Source organism: Bactrocera dorsalis, chromosome 2 (assembly GCF_023373825.1).
Source record: "Bactrocera dorsalis isolate Fly_Bdor chromosome 2, ASM2337382v1, whole genome shotgun sequence".
Taxonomy (NCBI): domain Eukaryota; kingdom Metazoa; phylum Arthropoda; class Insecta; order Diptera; family Tephritidae; genus Bactrocera; species Bactrocera dorsalis.
Genome location: NC_064304.1, coordinates 18,491,141 through 18,514,607, shown reverse-complemented (window position 1 = coordinate 18,514,607; position 23,467 = coordinate 18,491,141). Strand labels below are relative to the sequence as shown.

Sequence of the window (23,467 nt, the reverse complement as noted above, 5' to 3'; positions counted from 1 at the left end):
AAAAAAAATCTCGCTACAAGTCAACTTCAAATTTATTTTTATGACTATAAAGCAGCGTTTAAGAGGAAAAAGTTAATATTCTATAGTGTCTTCTTTTTTTTGATAACTCAATTAGGAACATTTACTGACACTTTACGGAGAGTAATGGTATATTCATAGTTGAGTCAAGCACTACATAATAGTCTGGCTTGAGAGGGCAAATAGCAGTGGAACCAGAAGCACATTTTTTTTATTAAATCATGATAATTTTTAAATGGTTCAGAGATTAATGCGAAGAAGCTTGCCATGGTTAGCTGAGCTTTACTAGTGTTTTATCACCAAATCGCAGATATCTTGAAAAATCCAACTGACATGACAGCTAATTTCTTCATTATTCACCATTTGATATAGTATAACAAAATATTATAACTGTAAGAAGACAATTAGCCTTCAGGATCAAAAAGCGCTTTTTGATAAAAACGTTGCAATTACGGAACTCATAGACACTGATTCTAACGCTGTGCAGAAATACATTATATATTTTTGAGCTCACACATACATTCACGCACATACATGTATATGTACGGAACTTAAAAAACGCAACAAAAAAAAAAACAATAAAAACAACGTGAAATGTTTATTTGACAATAAAATGTGTTAACACGCATGTACAAGCGCTTATGTTTCACATTTTTTCTCGGCATAAATTTAAATGCAAATAAGTGTAGCGCAGTAACAATTCACTGAATTTATTATACGCCACTAAATTACTAATGCGATTTAATTGGATTACCACTCACTTGAAATGCAATGAAATGAAAATGAAAACGAATAAATTTAATTTTTGTCAATGAATTCTTCTAGCGCCCAATGACAAGCAATAATTCACGTGAACACATACATACATACAACATGCATACAACATACACACAAATACATTTAATATATACAGACATGTGTTGTAGCAGATTTTTTTCAGTTGCCAGCGTCAACTCACACCGACGCACCAAAACTAGGCTCGCCGATGCCTTTGGAATGCCATGAAATGCTGCTGCATGCCCTGTCAGCCATTTTTTCGTTTACAGTTATTTCAAAGTGGCAACGCATTTAAAATACTATTAATCAAATGCCCCAGCCCGTTGGCAAGCATGGGCAGGGACGTCACGGGCTGAAAAGTGTTGCAAAAAATGCGCAACACCCCCAAACCCTACTTTGTAACTATATATGTGTGTGTGTAAAATGGCGAAGCGGAAGCCGCACATATAGCATATTAGGGTGATTCAAAAAAAAAAATTTTTGTGCATATATGTGTGTGTGCGTGTGCTAGGCGCTGACCAAATGATCACATGGTTAGCTTGCTCATTTAAAATGTGGTTTGTCGAAACAAATGAGTTGAAAATACTATAAAATGCTAAAACAACAAAAATAACAATGAAAATGAAAATTAAAACTAGCACAGCACACACGCATAGGTATTTATTTGGACTTTTAATTAAATTTACTGTTTAATTTACTTGCAAACAAATAATTTATACACATGCATACTTGAATAATTAAAATGGTGAAATATGCCAGTTGGGCAATTTACTAATGCGAACACACAGCCGCCAACACAAGCACAAACATAACTAAACATTTAGTTCATTATGCGCACTAATTTGGGTTTTAAGCGCTTGTTAGAAGACTTTTAAATATTAATTGCGCGTAATTTGGGGATTACGGTGTATTTTTGTTGGCATAAAATATCGCATAATAGTGCCCAATTTTTTTCATGAAATTTTGTAGAGGTTCATATGACCTTTTATTGGAAACTAAAACGGTTTTGCGTTAAAAATACTTAAACAAATAAATTCAGACTTACATATATGTTTAAAGTATGTACAGTGTTTAAAATGTTGCATATGATTAAAAGTAATGTATGATCAAATTGGACCCGGACTGACACAAACAGCGTAATGAAGGTTTTTATCCTTATTATCGCCTTCAAGACAGGCTCTCTTTGAGTCAATAAGGATATGCCAATTTCTAATCTAATTTTCCGTACATATCTCGTAAGGTACGAGTGCGACGGCCTTCAGTGTCTTAACCGATTTTTTTGGTTTTGGCTCATTTTTGGCGAGCTACTAGCTAGATTGTTGGACAGGTTCGACACCCATGATACATTTGATATATATAAGTCCCTCAGAAACGTTATTAAGCACCTCTTTGGCAACCTCTACTAGACTTCGTTTATGCAAAAGTTTCAGGTTATTTGAGATGTTGGGATCCTCTTCTCTGCTGTGTCAGGACGATTTCTGGCACACTTCTATAACCTTTATAACAGAAGTTTCTTTACCTTCGCTTTTGAAATATTTTTGGTTTAAGATTTTTCTAGAAGAGAGAGATCTCTTTAACGTACCACAATATTCTATTATAAATAAATTTGCCATTATACCAATAAAAATAACAAGGCTACTGGAAAATTTTGAAAACAAGGTCTCTAAAAACCAGAGACAGCTCATATGCGTCTAATATTCGTAACCGTTAAGTCAGTAGGGTGAATATATAACATTATTAAAACTTGTCATTATTTATCCCATAATAATTAAAAAAGCGATGAATTTATATAAGCCCACCTTGCATTTTATATTTTGGGATTTCAGAATCCTGATGTTGCAATCTCTCAACTGACAACTTCATCATAAAGTTTGATACTTTGGATGTTTAACATAACGAGCGCTATTTGTGTTGTTTACAGTAACTTAAAATATTCATTTCGGCCAAAAAAAATTGTTCACGTTCGATACCCATTTATTTTTGTTCTCTAATCCCAGGCAACCCTACCATTATTTTTTTTTAAAGAAAAAATATATATTGGAATACTCAGAAAAAATATTATATATAAACTAAAAAGCGAATATATCGTCACATATCACGCAAAACAACGTATCATAAAAAAATCGAAAATGGCTAACAGATATAATAACCAATATATAACCATTTCATAACCAAAACTCAAGTTATGTTTCAATTTGAGTGAATCGAAAATTGCTGTCAGATATAATAACCAATATATAACCATTTCATAACCAATATGAGTGTAAGATAACCAATATATAACCATTTTATAACCAAAACTTAAATTTTGTTTGTTTGAGTGGTTTCTATTTATCACGTGTTTCCTTCGCCCATAAACTTATGAAAAGTGATGTTCCGTTATTTTGCATTTTAGGTAACAATATATATATTTTTGTTGTTTGCCTTAAAAAAATGACACAATTAATTGGGAAATATAATTTATATTGTTGTCGAATTTAATTCAGAACAAAGCAATTTAATAAAGCACTTTATTAGATTTATTAGAAAATTAATTAATTTACTCATAAAACAATTATGATATTATATAACACAAATAAAAGTAATAGCGAATTCGTGAATTACTGATTTTTATCGCCCAATTTAAATGCCATAATTCTTCGTTGCCAATATCATTTATCCAATAACGGTAAATTATATGCCACTTAATTTCCAACAACTTAATACTTTAACAAATACGTGCACAGTTTTTATTTATTTCGCACACATGTAAAAAGTGACAGTTATTGCGTTATTTGACGTGGCCAATTGGGCGATTACCTCACCATTTAATGCCACTTAACGCTTGGCGCGTCAAGGGTTAATAAGCGATTTTAAATTGCTGCGTGTGTCTTTTTATGCATTATTTTATTATTATTGCTACTTTTTTTCATTTTCGTGGCAACAGTCGCAAATGATTTTTCAATTGCCGTGATATTAAAATATGCAGTGTGGCATTCAAATTTCAATAACGCAAATATGTTTGACCGCAAAATCCGATAAATGCCATAATTAGCCGTTATGGTTTGGAGCTATAATTGCAACATTTATATTTACAAATATTTACATTTAAGATGTATTATGTTTAGCGGCGATTTGTGCTCAAATATTTATACATTCATTGTAAATAATTGCGTGTAGTAAGATATTTTCAAACATGCCATTGTGGTTAATACAAACGCGTGGCAACATTCCATTAGCTTTGGAATTTTTTAAATTAAATAATTCCGTAACGACAGGTATCAGTAATTATTTTTTTTATATTTGCTACTTTCAAAAATCGGTCCCAAAAGTAATCCTAGATGGGCCCCAAAAGAAGGTGGTTGGCGCTGAGTCGGCTGAACAATACGCGCAAACCTTAAAGGGCCTTAGCGAGTCCTTGCTTTATTTTATTATAGATCACGGCCAAAAATAAAACAGTTATTTTTAGAAAATTTATAACACGAAAATAATCGAAAAAAATGATGGATTTTATAATTACAGAAAAAATTGCTGGTAAGGACATTTTAAACCCATTTCGATTTCTCCGGCAAGACGACATAAGGAAACCACCAAAAATCACTTAATATTTTTAATTTTTTGTAATGTAAAAGTATCTTTCTTTATCTTTCATAGGTTACATGGGTTTCCTCGAACAATAAACTGCCTACTTTCAATTATTACAAATTAAATATTTTGTTTAAATTTTCCATTTTACAAAGATACATATCGTATTTTACGAAAATTCAGTTGTAATTGAAGAAAACAATTTCTACGTTCAAGACTTTGTAAATTATGCCTAGAAGACCTGTGTATAATTTCATTGAGCTCAGAGTAAAGAAAAGCATCTTTACAGTTTTGAGTGGCTATATACCTAGATTACCGCGTTAATAAGATAATATAATATAAATTTTATGTGCATTATTTTCCAAAAAATAAGTCGCTTTCAGTTGAGTCAAAATAAATCATAATATTGTATATCACGTTAAGATATGTTAGGTTAATTGAATATTTTAAAATCAACTACGTTACATAAAAAAGTAACAAAATTTTTATTAAAGTCTCTCAATATTAATAATTCGTGATTTATTTCATTAGGTTACCTTGAAATTGTTAGTCTCTGAGGTGGTGAACATAGTGTATTTGCTTGGGTTTTCGAAATAGTTTCATATTATGATGACAATGCTAATGGCCTTAGGAGGTTATATACAGTTAGAGGTCCGAAAAAAAACGAATTTTACAGAAATGTTTCTTTTAACTGTATTTTAAGACTTAGTATTAGTATTTTAGTATTTAGTATTTGGAAAGGAGCTGCAGCTGATCTCCGGAAGCTCCGAAGAAATTAAAAAACCAAATAGATTTCTTTAATTAATATCAAATCTACCAATTTGTAATGTTTTGACAAAATAGCGGTTTCTCAAAAAAAAAAATAAATAAAATAAAATCGATTTTTTGAAAATTCTTACAGTATATAAATATATCCATACTTAAAATCGGAAAGCTCGGTCAAAAATCCTAATGTCTTCGCCTATTTTTATTTTCACTTCAAAACTAGTTTCTTCCTTGAATTCCACTTTCTGATGGAAAAAACTGTATATAATACTTTGGTAAATTTGCTCGTAAACTACAAATGCCCCACTAAACGATTCAAACCGCTGTTTTTACCGCTGCTACTACGAATTAATAGGTACATGAAATAAAAGAACCAGACTTGAATAGTCTTTCAGAGGTTTAATAAGATATTTTTTAGTATTTTCTGAGAAAATGAGCCACAATATTGGATAAGAAGTGGTAAAACTCTTCAAAATATTATCATTGTTCTAGCTTTGGAATACTTTTTCACTTGAAACGAAAAATTTGTAATATAGGTAAATCAAGTACAACTGAAAAGTTACGTATACGACATGACTGCCCCATATTAAGGAAAAATCAAACCAATTGTGCCCGCATGAAAGGTGTTCTTTTGGTATTTATTTTTAAATTCGTAAAAATTTGGGAAAATATATTTATAAAGGGTGTCCCAAAATCAACACAAGATTGGAATTAAATAGAAACAAACAGTTTTTAGTTTTGCAATTGTTTTATCTTTTTTTTTGGTGAGCCTTAAAGTACATAGTATATGATTATTTATGGAAAAATATATCGGGAAAATAAGCTGTACAGCTTTTCATACACATATGTGCCCGCTTGTCGAAGTTTTCCATAACTAGTCGGCATAAGTGGGGTTAAATGTTAAAGAATTTAGTTTTTTCAAAATCAACACTAACCAGAGACACGTTGAGGATGCATTTGTTTTTCGACAATCACCTTGATATCGAAAAGTGTGGACGCCAAGTATTTCATATTTTGAAATGCTGTTCAAAAATGCTGATACGTTATCCTATCGTTCAGCGCTTCATTTTTACTACATAAACTCTTGTTTCTTTTTGTTTTTTAGAATTTGATCATTCAGTTTGTATCACATATGTAATTTAAAAACAAATTTATTAGTTAAAAACTTGTGCCGAATTTTACGAAGAAAAATGTTTTAATTTTTTTTATTATTCAAGGATATGATTTTGATCGTTCAGTTTGTAAAGCGTAGCATATAGTGATCCGATTTAAAAAAAAAATTAACAAAGATGAAAGCGTTGTCTTAGATACTAATTCTTGCTAAATTTCGTGTAAAATATCCCGACAAATAAAGAAGTTTACCAAACAAAGAGAAGATTTTGGTAGTTCCATTTGCATGGCAGCTATACGATATAGAGCAGCTTTTTGAAGATAAAGGCAGTGTGCAAAATTTCAGATCAATACCTCAGCAACTGAGGGACTAGTGGACACGAGGAAATTGATTCACACGATGATTTATATTTATCCCTAGTATTGAAGCTCCGGCGTTTCCTTCTAAAAATTATATTTTGTGACAAACTTAGTATGCCTTATTCAGGGCATAAAAATTAAATTTAACGACACATGTGATTAATGATCAAATGTTATACCAAAAATATTTTTAAGGCACAAAAGCTCTAACAAATTTTGTTTATTTAATATTGATTTTTTTTTATTTTATCCTTTATATTTTAAGCGCGATTTACAAATAATTTATTTCTCCGTTTCTTAGTAAAGCGTACATCGAACTGTTCATATACATATATATACTATATACTGATTATAACTGCAAGATAAAAAGACTGTAAGGCATAAGTCAGGTCATTGTCAGGTTTTTGCATATTTCGCGCGAGTAAAAAACTAACTTTTTTCATGCATATTTCAATACTTATGATTTCAATAAAATTATCAACACTTACATATGTACGACAGGCATACATATTTATTGGCTTTATATGCATATATTGCTACAGCATCTCGAAAAAGTTCTCATTTATTAAATTTTTCTGTTCTCGTTGCCTTTTTTCTCCAACAAACGAACGACAACACAAAAAATCACTTCATCAACGGCACTGCGCCAATTGAATGAAAAAAAACTTATTAATACAACAACAACGTGAATATCTGGCTCACAAATTCGACGAATAACAATGCGCTATGAAATCAAAAATAAATACATACTGACACATGTACATGCATATGTGAACAACCACAACAACAAACGACTGTTTTGCAAAAAACCATTGCCAACGAACTAAAACAACTTTAATAACACATAACAACAACAATGAAACAATCATGGCTAATGAACGCACTTGATATTGACGTGCACTCGTCATCATTACAAACAACAACAATAATAAAAAACAACAAATTGGCTTATTAACATCAACTGCGCTCGCTGATTATACCAAAAACAAATACAAAAATTAAAAAAAAAAAAATTAAAAAAAACCACAAACACATTTTGTACACTTGGACACGTTTCACGCGCTTGTGGAACCACACTCTTCCTCCAACTTTTCTCTTTACCCCACTCCTCCCTGCCGCGTACTGCCTCCGCCAACACAGGTGGTCAGGATGTCGAAGTGGACCTCTCAACGGAAATAATCAAGCAACACTTTCAGGTGAGTGCCACGCAATGTTGCAAGCACCTTAAACGCAGCAAGCGGACAGCAGCAATGCTCAAACACACACACACGCGCACTCATGCACTCAACTACAAATTATTCATTGCTGCTGCCAAGCGTTGCTGTTGCGTAAAAGATGCGTGCAACCAATTCGTTTAAGTGGCGCCATTGCCTGCAGTTCCACAGTACTTAAAATTTCACGTTCTTCTACTTTTCTTTTTAACCCTTTTCCACAACGCTGGCGTTTCTGGCATTTCTGGCATTTCGTCTTAATGGCCACTGTGCCACTACAACTTTATTACGGCTGTCATCGGTCGCCATTTTACGATTTTCACCTGCAATTTCTGGCCTTCTCATGCGTGCAACTGACAACATGCAACAACAACAACAACAACGAATGCCACGCTGCTGCTGTCAACATCCTCGCTGTCGCTTCGTGCTCAATGACGCATGCAACCAACTACCACCCGTAACTACAATAACAACAACAACAACACGCAACGCACGCATTGCGCTTGACTCGTTGCATTCGTGACTTTGGACGCATCAACCGATTTGACGATTTTGAATGCCGTTACCTGCTGGCGGTCGGCCATTGGCTTGCGGCAACCGGTTAACATTCCAACGTACGGTTGAGTAGAGTACCTGCCACACAGCGTTGGACACTTGCCGGGAGGATGTGTCATGCTCGTCGTCCCTGCAGCCAATGTTGATGCATTGTGAAATGCACCGTTGCAATCGCAATGCATGCATGACATCACTGCAAGCCTTCTACAAAGGTCCGCACGAGGATTTGAATTTGGACATTGCCTTCTGCCTCTGCAAGTAAGTATCACCCACCAGCGCATATATATTTACATACCTACACTTTTTATCCATATATGTATATACATCTATACATGTACATGTGTGTCAACATGCTTGCAACATCTACTTAACTACTTGCAACTGTGCGCCTTTGTCTAATCCACTGCGTGCACTAAAGAGCCTGGCTGCACGACTCGCTGTCGTACACGATTGCTTACATAACTGTGTGTGCATGTTGCATGCATTGCCCAGCATGGCTGCTATCTGCTTGTGCACGCTTCGTGGTTTCGCATTACCCACTCCGAGTATGTGTTTGTGTGTGCCATCGTTTGTGTTGCAGCAACATTTTTTTAGCATTTCATGCCGCCACTCACTTTGTTCCTTCGTTCTCGAGCGCATATGTATATGTAGAAGCACTTGTGTTTTACGTGTTCTCTTGATTTCTCTCTTCACAGAAAAACAACGAATCGTCACGACATGTGCATGATTGCACAGGAAAAGCTCCATCCAACGTGTGCACAAAGGCCGGCCGATAACAGTAATCAGCAGGGTTCAAATGGCATATACTACCATCCGCCGCCGTCCTGCCACTCAGTTGCGGAAAATTGCAAAGAGGATCGTGAGTGCAGGTAAGTGGAATCGAGCAGCTCTTTGCTGTTTGCTCGGCAGATAGTGCGCTTTGCTAAGTTTAGTGCAAGTAACCATGCGTTAAGTGGCAGATTTCGCTTCATCATGGCAGCAGCTTTTAAGAGTTTCTAATCTGAAGCATGAAACTTGTCTTAAAACACAATTCTTACTTAGTAATGTATACGAAATTGTGAGTCTTTTGATGTGTTTTTGCAAATGTTCGATAAAAATGTGACTCACGGAAAAAATAATAAATGTAGCTACTATCATTCGTTGATTCATACAAAAAACTCGGATAAATTTTGACATGAGAAATTGAAAAACTAGATGCCCAGTAAGCAAGGCACATCAGTTGAAGGATGCCCCGGTTGCTTGAGATTAGCTCCGGCCGTATGTTGCGGATACAAAAAGGTATCCACACATCCACACATATGACACTACCGAATTTCGAACCCGTTCCTTGGAATTCGTCCCCTGTTTAGAGTTTTCAAAAGAAACGGGGAGAGACTGACAGACCTGAAGTCTTTGGCAGTGATATGACAGCTTTTACAGGCCTTCGAAGCCCCTCGAATCTAATTCCAAACCGCCGAAATGTGATAGGGGCCAACCAACTGCATGATTCTTTTTTTGCACGCTGTAGATATAATATATTCGGTCCTGGAGATTTTAACGATTCAAAAGAGTTTACAGCCCAAGTGAAACGACGCTCGTCCAGATGGTCTGAGAAGCCTGTATAGCCTTCTTAAATCATCATCACTCAATTATCCAAATTGGGTTGAATTTTTTTTTTTTGTTTTGAACAGTTTTCTGTTTGAAGATCTGATTCCCAATATATCTGGTGCTCACCAAGGAGGTTTTCCCTTTCCTTTCTTAGTTTTCAGAGGACAAGACCTTTCGTGGAGAGATCTACATATAAAACTGAAGACCTCGACGCACTCAATCGTGCTGGCAAAATATCTTGAATCTCGCAAAGCAGAAAGAGATTCTTGCCATATAGGTCCCAGTCCGTGTTTCTAATGTGTTTATAAGGTTCTTTGATCGAATCTACTCTTTCAAAGTTAAAACTAATAATGAAAGAGTGCGTTCAGTTTTCGCCGTTTTTAATATAGCGATCTTCACTACAAATTATACCAAAAATTCTCTCTAGCGTTTATCCTTTTCCAGACCGTGTGCCGTAAGTTTAAACCTGAACCAATACTAACGCTGGTTTTATTTTGACGTCATATAGGCTGAGACAAGTTTGAGTTATTCGGCTTGGCCCTCGCTCCTAGCAGTCACAACGACCTCGTTGCTGAAATTATGTAAGCGGAAATCATTTAGTTCATTTCAGGGCAGCAAACAAGCTCTGATTCTATCTGTGCTGATCTCCAGTAGCATATAGGTCCTTTTCTGACGATATCGGCTCTGTTCCCTCTGAGATGAAGCGAAAGATTATCGGATTCCACTTTCGCATGCTGGAGATTAATCTGAAGAATCTCCATCCTTCAAGCGTTTCTCTAGAAGTGCTAGTTCGGCACTAGAAATACTCTTGAAACAGACCTCCTCGAATAGCCTCTCAAAACTGATTTTCAGTACATTCGGTAGTTGAACTACTATGACTTACTTTTTTAATGCTAGTTCATGTGTGCAGGTTTTGAGATTTTCCCAAGGGTTATCAAAAGTACCAGATTTTAATTTTTCATTACTTAAAGCGCCAAACTTTCTTGAAAGATATACAAAACACTGACCAGTTTAAAAAAATGTTTTATCAATCGGTTTCCTTCAATTGCTCCCAATTTTTTGTGAAATGAATGTAAAACATTCTTATCCCTAGAAACTAAAGACATTTTTACGCTATTTCATTTTTATTGAACAATCTTCATTATTCGCTTTATACCTTCAAAGCCTCAGTTTCAAACTCACAAAAAAAAATGAAACTCTGAAATAACAAATATCCTCTTTGAGTCTAGATGCCAGTGGCTCAGATAACCCATTTAACAGGTCGAGGCCTCTAATTAAATCGCTAAGCTCATCTTGAGAAAAAGTAAAGGGTGTGTAAGAGCGTTGTTGGCACTTCCAAATCACATGCACCAACTCGGTCTCCAACAAATCTGATAGATATGAAAGATCTAATATCGTAAGAGATTCATCATGTTCATGGAAGTATTATTGCTAAGTTAATCTACGTCGAAAGTAGTAAGAAATAATCGCGCGAACATGACCGCGACTTAATTCCATTTTTGCCGAAATGAAGATTTTAAGTTACTGTAAACAACACAAATAGCACTCGTTTGTCAAAACGTTCTGAGTACGTATAACATGAAAAGTGTCAAACTTTACGATAAAGTTGTGAGTTGCCGTATTGTAACCTTAGGGTAAACTAGTCATTAATAAGGTTTAGTTAATCGCTTTATAAATACTTACTTAACTCATTTAATTAACATCGTGTTCAGTTACTTTCATTATAAATGAATACCAAAATCACTAACAGCTGCTAGATAGCAAGGAGCATAATGAAAGTCAAAATCACGGAATATAACCATATGTTATCAACTAAAAACACTTAACTTGAAACTATAAAATCTGTTCAAAATTAACGATGTAATTAAAATCATCAACAACACACAGATTGATATAGCCAGATGTGGCTGCAGGCAAATTGCCAAAATGTCTAATAAATATGTTGTAGAGATGTCTTTCTCAGAAAGAAGCTAAGCTATTTATATAAGGCAAGCGGCGAGAAACGAAGGGGTTCTGCTTGTGGCACCTGCCGGAGATTTTGCATCAATGCATCACGAAATTGACACTTTGCTGAAAGATGCAAGGTGACTGCCATTAACTACACTGCACACAATTACATACACACACTTTATAGAGTAGTGACGGCGGCGCACATGTCTTTCGAAAATGAGCTGCACGAAATGCTGCAAGATGAGTTACGTTGCTATTAAAGTAGACACATTCTTCAAGATAATTTAATACACACACGCATACACAAACAAATCTTAAACTGTTACACACATACAAGTATAAAAGCACTTTATAGCTTCTTTCCAGCAGCTTTTCAGCAGATGCAGCCAGCGCTGTCAATAATCCGGTTTACTGCAGCAGACAACCAAATAAACTAGCTGTCAAACTGTGTGCTTGTATGTGTGCGATGGCCGCGATTTTCAGCAGTCACTCTACTAGTGGAGTGAATATGCTGCGACATATTCTACAGACTTTCTTAAACTTAATCTGCAGACGTCGTTGTTTATAGTATGTTGGAAACGCACTCAAAGTGTGACGACCTCTAATACAATCATAACAGTGAATATATGTACATATATGTACGATTCAGTGGATTATGCACATAGAGTTATGCCAGACGCATGGTGGCGCTGCAATCAAAGAGGAAGAGAGTCGAGAATCCGCAGCGAAAGCAGAAGCATAGCACGTCCTAATTGGACCACGTGTACTATCGCGTCTCTCACACACCCTTTATTATTTACGTATATTTATCCTCCACATCGTCCCTTCGCTATTTGCCACACTATGCGCCTAGCCTTAAGCGTCTAATATGCTGCCGTGTATGAGCTTGATTGTCTCATTGGTCTCGTAGCACATCGTCATTACTGGCTGCACAGCTAAGCGACCACAAAGTACGTGGCGGCGAATTTAATTGCCTTTTAAGTGAATCGCTCTTTTGCTCCAGTGCAAGCAACTAAATTGTGCTAATGGCGACACTTACTTCATATGCGGCCAATAAAGCGGTATATGCAATAACGCCGCCACGCGTTCGGTTAGCTGGATTAGTGAAAAATTGATGGTGTTGGTGTAGCTGGTTTGGCAAACGGTCGAGTAAAATTTTGCGACGAAACTTAAAACTCGGCGTTTTAAATATTAATATTCCTTGAGTTAATTGTTAAGTGCGTAAAATATATGTTTTTAGACGCATGTCTAATAGTAAAGAGATCTTGAAAAAACAAGACGAAAGCATACTGAAGAAATTTACACAAAAGCGTAAATGTTTATACCTTGAACAGAGTACAAAGGTTACTTATTATGCTTCGAATTCGAATTTGGTAACCCTAGTGTTGAAATCTGGCAACTCACAACTTTATCGTAAAGCTTGACATTTTCGTTGATAAACATACTCAATAAAATTTTGACATGCGAGCACTAACGGTGTTGTTTACAGTAACTTTAAATATTCAATTCGACCAAAAAAATTGAATTAAATCGTGAAAATCTTCCTGCGAATATTTTTTATAAATTTCGACATAGATTAACTCAGCCACTGAACATCGACGAACTTAATTCAATTTTTTGGCGATGACGCTCCATCAAAGTCCTTGTTTTATCGATGGTATGGTGAGTTTCAAAATCAGTTGTTTCTCTGGTTACTATTGATGATGAAATTGCAAAGTCATCCTGTGACCTATCATAAAATAGAGACAACTATGGACATTAGTGAAACCAGCTTACATTCAATATTGTATGGACATGTGAGAGAAAAAAAATTTGTTTACGCTGGATTCCACACAATTTGTCAATCGCTCAAAAAAACTTGTGTCGATTGGTAGAGGGAAATGTTAAAAAGGTGGCGGTGCTTCGAAATATGTCTATGATATCCTTATGGGTGGTATATAATGAACTTATGCGTATGAGCCCGAAAGTAAACAACAGTCGACTGTATGTGTGTTCCAAGATGAGTTGAAACCAACAAAGTTTGTTCGCACACGAAGCACTTTCAAGCAAACGGCTGCCAATTTTGTGGAAAAGCATTACTTTTCAACAACGCATTACAGTAACTTTTGAGTAGTTTACAACCATTTATTGACCAGTAGTCCTCCAAGAAAGCAGGAAAACTGCGCGACGAGCTGAGACGATTTAACTATGTGGTTTTGTCTGTCCGTCTGATCTATGTATGTGTGAACCAATATCTGAATAAATTGTTGAGATCTTTCGGCTGGTGCAAATACAATATTTTGGTGATCCATTTCGAAGTTCCCTACTTTCTTAAAGAAAAAGTACAAAACTTCAAATTTAATGGGGAATGTAAATTCGAAAGAACATTCTTTGACATTCATTTTTTGAAGATAAACTTTTTCAAATGTTGGCAGCGACTACGTCTGAGACGGTCCATCCATTGAGTCCAATTTTCGATAGCTTGTTAGAGCATTTCGACTGGTAACTGGCAAATGCCACTGGTGCTGTTTCCACAGCCTGGATGAAAGCTTGATTGTCCGCATATGCTTTAGACTTTACATATCCCCATACGAAAATGTCTAAAGGTGTGATTTCACATGATCTTGGTAGCCTATCGACCGGCCCAAAGCGTGAAGTTATCTACACCTCGAAGTGTTCTCTCAATAATTCCACCGATTGATTGATGCTTTGTGTAGAAAGTGGCGCCATCTTGTTAAAACCAAATGTCGCCGAGATCTCAAGCTTCAATCTCAGGCATAAAATAGTCAGTAATCAAGGCGTGATTATGGTCGCCATTGACAGTTACTTTCATATCGGCATCATTTTCGAAGATATATGGACTGATCATTTCGCCGGCCAGCTCGAAGGCTCAAAAACGTTGGATCTTCTTGGAACTTTTGAAGAGCCCATAGAATGAAGCGATGTTGAGAAGGTCGAGCGGCTGCATTTCTTGCACCAGCTGTATCTGGTACGCTCTCAATTTAATATCTCGACGTAAAACGCGCCAAGTCCTTCCAAAAGTTAGTCCGAGTTGTCACAAACGAGGCTGAAATGACTCTCCGCGGTCTTTGCATACACTCTCAGCTAAAGCTGCTATATTTTCTTCATAGCATGCTGGACGTTGTCTGTTCGGTCGTATTATCTAATAATGAATACCAGGTTTGAAGATGGGTGATTGTGTTGCGAATAGTACTCTCAGTAGGCCGATTACGTAGACCATAAGTTGATCAATGCGCGGAAACACAATTTTTACAGAACGTGAATTTTCGTAATAAAGTTGAACGATTTGTAAACGTTGTTCAGGGGTAAGTCTTTCCACAATGAAATGCTAAACAATACTGAACAAAATTAACAAGAGAGCTTCACACAACTCACGCGTGATATGTCGAAGAAAGGCTGCTGAAAAAAGTAGCTCTACTTGGATCACCTGTTAACTTCGGCGCTAACAAAGTTAGTATTTTTTTCATTTCTAGAACCAATCAACTAATTACGCAAAACCTTTTTGGGAGCTTATGAGAAATATAATGACTGGCGAGCCATTCATCCACGTGATAATCGACTCTCTCTGCCCTTTTCGAATAACAACACATATTTACACTTACAATAATCTTTTTATGCATCGCATTTGCATAAAGAGATTCAATAGCAATATTTTGCACTTAATCGGAAATTAAATTTGCTCTTATTACACACTAAATTTGTTGTTAATAGAAATTTTGAAGATTTCGCAAGAGATTTGTGGTGATATTATCATTTAATATACCACTTCATGTATAATGTTTGGTGCCATAAGGCACATACGTTTATTATTACTGATATTCCTACAAAAGCATTAACTTTATCATACAAAACACACATTAATAAGCAAACTTGCTTTCGTTTCCATGAGAGAGAGAAAGAAACTTCTTAATGGGTATCCATTACACAGCCGCACCGTTATCATTCCTGTGGTGTGGCGCGCGCCACAATTGATTTTTCATGCAAAGCCACAATTCACGCAATTTTATGTGCCAATACAAGTACATATACATGCACAAACATATACATGCTACACGCATTTGTACGCGTGTATACTGAATTATTAATGTTCGCTTGCGTGTATGCGTATGAATTTACCAACAAATGCCATCAACACTTCTGTAGGACTACGAACTGCACTGATAATGGCAATTAATTACAACACAAGCATCATTTACACATAAATCTTAACATTCAATACATTTTATAGCACTCAATGTCATTTAATTCAATTCACTCGGAACTGTATACATTTCACACGTTTTACGCATTCAATTATCCGGTGAATGCCTCAGCCATCAATCAAACTCACAAATGTCATGAGTACTCACATATAAATAAATAATACAATACATATACATATATACATGCCGATACTACTGTTTGCTTGCCAGTTATTATTCCCTCAATGGCATGTTATATCATCCATATGACATATTTAAGTCTCCCAAGTTATGACGGCAGCATGACAACGGAACTTTATTAAGCTGCCGTCATTAAGCCTCATTAATGGGAAAATGGTTGGCATAACACATGCGAGTATTTTTGTGATTCCTGAAAATATATTATTATATGCTGATTGTAAGAATACAAATATGAAATGTTGTGACCTCATGCAAGGCTTACGCACCGTATACTTGCTTAAATATAGACGTACGCATTTATTTACTACTTATGTATATAGTATGTATCAATTCTCAATGACCATAAGCTCGGAAACATATAAAGTGAAGATAGACATTGCATGAGTTTCCTCATTAAGCTGGAATGTTAATTAATCATATTTATTAAGCACTTGCACTTGAACTTCTGGGACTTTAATCATGCGAGTCAAGAAGTGTGAAAGAGAAGGAAAACTATATGTTATTCTAAAATTATGGTAATAATGGAGTCAAGTTTTACACACTGAAATTCCATATTTTTTTTTTTAAGTTTCCAGGTCGTACAAGAATTGAAATAAAATATTCCTACAGAGCCACAGTGGAATTCTAAAGCTCAAGCTTTTTTCCATAAAAAATATTCACATCTTCAGCTACCATATGGCGAATTTTTTTTGTAATAAGTTTTGTAGCAAAATGTAACCAGAGGTCTGAAATTTCATACTGATGAGTGAAATTTTTAATCAGTTCTTTTGTTTTCATAACTGAAATTTAACCGGGTGATGACAACTCCATTAGATCCGTCCACGCTTCTCTCTAAAAATAAAGCCTTAAAATCCACTTTCTATGGTAGAAATCGAACCATTGTAACGGTAAACAGAGTACACACTCCACTTCACTACTTACCACACTTGTGACCTCAGCATACGCAACTTGACAATTTGACTATACTACAAGGTAACCCTTCGGGAATTTTCCACATATCCTCGTCTTACCTGACGTCCCTAATAGCAAATCTTGCTGAAGTAGCAGAAAGTCTGGATTGTGTGTTGCTAAGCAAATCTTTTGTGAAGAAATGAAAGGCAAATACGTAGTTACCCTAGAACTCACAAAAAGTACATAGTACCAAGTCAAAATTATAAGGAATGCAGAAGAGCACAGGTGCGATGGAGTTGATTCTGTGTCAACGAAAATTGCACACAACACGAACCACGGTCGCCATGCCTACCGTGCTGCGCTCCCATATTTGACCCCAATTTGAAATTGGTTGACGTAAAGCGGGTGTAAATTGTGGCAAGCCATACGGTCCCTTGCGAAACCCTCGACGACGAGGGAAGCCCAGACGGTGAAGCGTTGAAAACTTCAATTATGTTTTAATTGCAGTGCTCTTAAGACAACGACGACATGGCAATTAGAGCTGGAACGTGTTGCCAAGATGTTGCGTCAGCGTCAACGTTTGTATGTTGCCAAGTGGCCGGAATGCCGGGATACCGGCGCATGTTAAGCGAACGGAATTACGAAAGGATGCTGCGCTCAGTGCTACGACAGCTTTTTGGAGAAACTCTCACACTGAAAAGTGTGTGTATGTGTAGATAATTACTATTCGCAAGTGCTTATTTAAGCAATTTCTCACTTATGTGTATCAGCTTGTTGGGCGGAAGAATAAAGAGCTGGCGAACTATTCCACACAACGACGAGTAGTTTCCAGGCTAACTGGAGGTCGCCACTTCGCGTATGCCACACTTGCCACTAAACAAAAATTGAAGCGCCTCTCCGTTGATTTTATGTTTAATAGACTAATAAATGGGCTGTCGTTGTACCGTTAACTTTCTTCATAATTTAGGCTCAAGCTGGAATACTACGAGCAGGCCTGTGCGGTGGACAGCGTAACGAAGAAGTGTGCGGGGCGTCCCAGTGGCTGTCGCACTGCCATGATTGGCATACTCGGCACTATGCTGCGCACCACTTGCGCCTGCCAAGGCACCGACCCACAGTATCTCTACCAATGCGTCGGCTGGCGGCGTCTGCTCTGGCTGAATCCCTGTGTGGGTGAGTACCTGATGCTAAATATTATCGCAGATTTTATTCAAAAATATGTTATTATCCTCAAAGTGATTTGCATTAAATACTGTTTGCTTTAATAATAACCTTATATTCCTTCATATTTTCTTCTATCTTTCATGCTTCGTTTTACTCCACCTTCATGCTTCTTCATCTGAATGCAGTTGAAGCTCAGAAGGATTTTCACATGAAGCGTCTCGCCGAGTTGGGTTATCTAACGACTACAACTACCACAACTACAACAACCACGACAACAACAACACGCGCGCCACCTCCGCCACCACCGCCTCCGGTATTGACTACAGTCACCACAACAACAACACATCGCCAACCGCCCACTTCGCCGCGTCAAACGTCACGCAAGCAGACGACGCACATCTTTCGTGGATATCCGGTGAGTGCAAAGTCTGTTACGAACGCATATACGAGTAATATAGTGATGATGTTAACGATTCAATCGATTAGCAATATGCTGTGTATTTAAATATTCTTTCAACTTTGCAAACGACACATTTCATTATAAAATTTTAACAGCATTTTAAGTTTGGATTGAAAAATAAAAATCGCCTGCTTAAGAACGGCAAATGACGAGAAAATATGTAATTTAAATATAATATCTAGTCTCCTTCTCAGTTTATGTATGGACTAGGCAATGGAGACCCTAGATTTACTTTTGATTTATTGTTGCTTATCGAACCCAGCTCTTCCATTAGATTAAAATACTAAAAGCCAAGAGGCCCAGAATGAATAAGAAGAAGAAAAAACGTTAACTTCGGTTGCAACAAAGCTATAATACCCTTCACAAATACAAATATTCCTTACAAGAACATAATTTTGATCAGCCTGTACATATGACAGCTATAAGCCTTAGTAATCCGATATGAAAAATGTTTTCGGAGTTTGCACCGTTGTCTTTGACAATAACCCATGTCGAATTCGGTCTTAGTACATCGTTAAATTAAAGTGTATTCCATATAAATTCTTGAATCCGATTATTCGGTTGGAATGGCAGCTATATGCTTTAGTGGGCCGATATCGGCGGTTCCGCCAAAAGACCTTCTTGACAAGCAAAAAAAACGTGTGCAAAATTTCAAATAGATATCTCAAAAAATTGAGAGTCTACTTCGAATAGATATTTATAAGCGTGCGGATAGGAACATGGGGTTAAATCCACTCAGACTTTTCTCATAATTTTAAAATTCTTAATTTATTCTTCAAAATCTGTATTGTTCCCCCAAAGTAATCCGAACTAGAACTCAAACCTAGTCCCCGGTTTTCGGGATATTGATCTGAAATTTTAGATGCTCCTTTTTCGACCGCTGAAGTCGAACAAATTTAGCAAAATTCTTAATTTAGGCTTCATAATCTATGTCCTACCCCTCAAAGTATTCCCCGTGACCTCTTGTACACTTATGCAGGCGTTTTTTCTAATCCTCGAAAGAGTTGTTAAAGTCAATTTCAGGAATAGTCTTAAATTTTCCACGTTTGTCTTCAATTGACTCAAAACGGTTTCACCCGAGTGATCATTCGAGTTTGCTGAACAGCCAGAAGTCATACCGAGCTAAGTCAACCGAATGCAGTGGTTGAGATATGATAATGGTTGAAAATTTGGCGAAAACTTACGTAGAATCAATGCAGTGTGCTCTCTGTTGGAAGAAATTCGGAGTTCACCACACCTCGATTATCGAAGAAAACTGCCTACATAACCCAGATTTTTGACCTGCTTTGACGTGGTTTTTTCGGCTTCGGCTCACCTTTTCCATTATATTTGGTCGATTGATCGTTTGTTTCTGGGTTGTAAGCATAGATTCAAGACTCATCGCCGGTAATAATGCGTTTCATCACATCCTGTTAGTCGAAAATCATTGTTTCCCAGACGTTCTTGAAACGGTGGTTTTCGAAAAAATTTAGTAATTTTGGAACCAATCGTGCTTTCACTTTCCTTGGCTCAAATGGTTTTCACTAATCCTTGTGATATTTCAATGATACCAGTAAGATTTATGACTATCAATCGTCGATTCTCAAACACAAATTTCTTTATTTTATTGACGTGTTGATCATAAGTCGATGATGATGGCCGCCCTGGACGTGGTTCGTCCACAACGCGTTTTCGCCCCTCTTTTAATAATTTATACGCTTTATACTATGCTTGTGACAAACAATTATTTCCAAAGGGCTTTTCCTACACTCTGAATGTGTCGGCACCAGAAATTTGAGTGTACACTAATGCTTATTTTGATGTGACATTTGGCAGTAACATCAGTCATACCAACCTAGAAAAGAAATATTTCGACAAATGGGGTTTTGTGCGAAAGTTAAGTTAAAAAGTCTTAATGTTTTTTGTCTACTGTAGTACATGCATTATGTCATAATTGTTTCAAACTTCTTGGCAAATTAAATGTACCATGTTCAGGTTATAATGATTCCCTTGCTAACAGTAATTCCTCCAGGACCCAACGTAAAGAAAGCATTATAATCCGAATGTTTAGGTTGTTGTGTTTCAACAGAGCATATAGTTACTTAAACCCGGTTATCATCGAAAGGTTTGTAGTTTGCCGCACCTGCTAAAGACATTGTAGGATCGCTTAAAGGCTTCAGAGAAGCAACTTATTTCTTTTGATGCAACAACGACGTGAAGTGGGATTCAAATGCTGGTACATAGTAGTACACCCTTCTCTTTGTTAACAAATTGCAAAATCAAATTAAATTGAGTATTTGAACAAATCCTTTGTATGAAATGCTTTCAAATGTTGCTTGACATCCAAAATAAAGAATACTATTAATATCTATGGATAGAAAAAGAATCCAATTTGTGCAAAAAGTTTGGAACTCGCAACCAAAACTCAACGAAATAGTCATCATTTGCAAAATGAGTAGTAATATTCCACTTCTGGAAAGTTTTTCTCTAAAGTTTTTCAAAAAATTCAAGATACTACTTTTAGGGTTACAATTAAATATGTATGTATCTATATAAATACATTTACAAAACTTACAAAAACCTTTATAAATATTTGAACATAATTCTCGATTCTTCTTATTTACTTTCATGTTGAAAAACGAAAAACATGCAATTTTCACAATTGCGCTTACAACAAAATGCAACAAAAACTACGCCACTTCCAAAATAACAAATTGCAACAACCAACTCCAATAACCACAAACAATGGACAACACAACGCAAAAAAAAAACATGAAAAATATGGTGAATTCAATGGAAAACCGAACAAAACAAAAAACCGTAATGCAGCCAAAGGAGAAATCGGAGCCCACATCTATGGAGGACAATTATATCGAACAGCCCGATTCGATACCGTTGCACAGCGGAAATGATAAAAACGGAAACACCGGAAATGGCGATTATCACAGCGGGAAGGGCAAGAGCAATGGCAACGGCGCCGCCAGTAATGCTGCAAATGGCAATGGCAGTGGCCGAGGCAACGGTAATAGTAATGGTGGCAATAGCAGCGCCACTAGTGCCGCCGTCAATGCGCCACGTCACGGTAAAAACGGCAAAAATAACAAAAATGGCAAAAACTCAAAACACAACAACAACAATGGCAACGGCAATGGTATTGGTAATGCCAACAATGCGGCTGGCGCTGGTGTTGGTGTCGTGTACATCAACGGCCACGATAGTAGCGGTCATGCTGCAGCTGCGGAAGCAACAGACGTGGACGCTGCCGTCGGCGCTGCACCGGGAAATGGAAATGATTTTGGCGATTTCGATGATCAAGTGATTTCTGTGGAGCAAATTCAAACAACGGAATATGCGGGCAACGGTGCAACAGAACCGCCGGCCACAACGACCACAACAGTGGCAACCACAACAACAACGCAAGCGCCAAGTAAGTAACAAGTAGAAATATACTTGTATGTATGTAAATGCGTATGAATTAATGTGAGTGTTTTATGTGTTTGCTAGGGTAATGATACCACATACATATCCTTATATTCAATAATTATATATTCTGAATATAATTTCAATTATTGTAAATGGAATTCAACTTTATAAAACACAATTATTACATAAACTGACATTCTGCCTCAATATGCAGGATTCCGAAATTTCGGGTTTAGTAACAGGATCCCGAAATTCGTAGTTACAATAAAGGCTCATGTACTAATCAGTATCAATTAAAGTACTAAACACTTCAACCTTATTAATATATTTCTTTAATTAGATGTATACTGATTCTGTTGGGTTGTGACCCTCTCACCTCATCTCTAAATCTATCAACTTGGCTTTACTACTGCAAAGCTCACAACTTGAGACTAACCACTTATGTTCAACTTTTGTTTTATATCTTACGTACTCACTTACTCACGTATATTGCATAACTACATATAAATAATACATATGTAACTCCCGCGAACATGCAATCCTTGTAAACCCGAATGCTTTTTGTTAATATTTATAAAGCTTTTCATTTGCTCTGCGGCGGTTATTGCGAGTGTTCGAAATGCTTTCATTGAAAACAAACGAATTTCCGTGATATCGCCGATTCAAAATGCGAAAATGTAGTAATTGATAAAATAGAAAGGATATTTTTTATATACATTTTTTCCATTTGTTTAATCATATTTTAAAAGTACATCAATTATATAAATAAAAATGGAAAACAAATCTTAAAATTACTTATGAGTCCTTGAAATAAAAGTCGCTTTATTGTCACACGGTGGAATGTCTGAGAGTATGCGCTCCCAAGTTTTTAAGTCTTGACCTCCCAAAGGCTGTACAGTCAAGAAGGAAGGTCCACCACTAGAAGAGGTTAGTTTTACTGAGAGCAAATAAATCACTAGAACTCTTGCGATGTCTTTTCTTGCTAGCTCATCACTTTTACAGTTTTCTACGATTCAGCTGTGACTTGGCATCCATACCAGTTGTTTACTTTTGTAACCAGTATGTCATATTTAAAATAAAAGTCAATTTTGTTTGCTTTTTCACAATATCATTTAATAAACGAAATAATAAATGATCACGTTGATTACATTAAATGTGGGCGGCGTGAAAACAATACGGTGGTCGGCACTGGCGATCTATTTTCCGCAGGATCGTGGTCGAATGTATAATCGCGGTAGAGGAGTGTAGATGTTGACCCGGCGCAGTGTTTT

At 36.4% G+C, this 23,467-nt stretch overlaps 1 protein-coding gene across 4 annotated transcripts in view; it reads left to right on the top strand.

The window, feature by feature from the left end:
* The window catches only part of LOC115066118 (uncharacterized), a 271,428-nt gene that overhangs the window by 232,306 nt on the left and 15,655 nt on the right, over positions 1 to 23,467 (top strand). For all 4 annotated transcript variants that reach the window (XM_049449527.1, XM_049449526.1, XM_049449529.1 and 1 more), the window contains 6 exons: positions 7,735 to 7,790; positions 8,434 to 8,618; positions 9,056 to 9,229; positions 18,138 to 18,343; positions 18,520 to 18,749; positions 21,603 to 22,200. In XM_049449527.1, the coding sequence (XP_049305484.1) occupies positions 7,735 to 7,790; positions 8,434 to 8,618; positions 9,056 to 9,229; positions 18,138 to 18,343; positions 18,520 to 18,749; positions 21,603 to 22,200 (1,449 nt within the window). The remainder of the gene's footprint in view (positions 1 to 7,734; positions 7,791 to 8,433; positions 8,619 to 9,055; positions 9,230 to 18,137; positions 18,344 to 18,519; positions 18,750 to 21,602; positions 22,201 to 23,467) is intronic.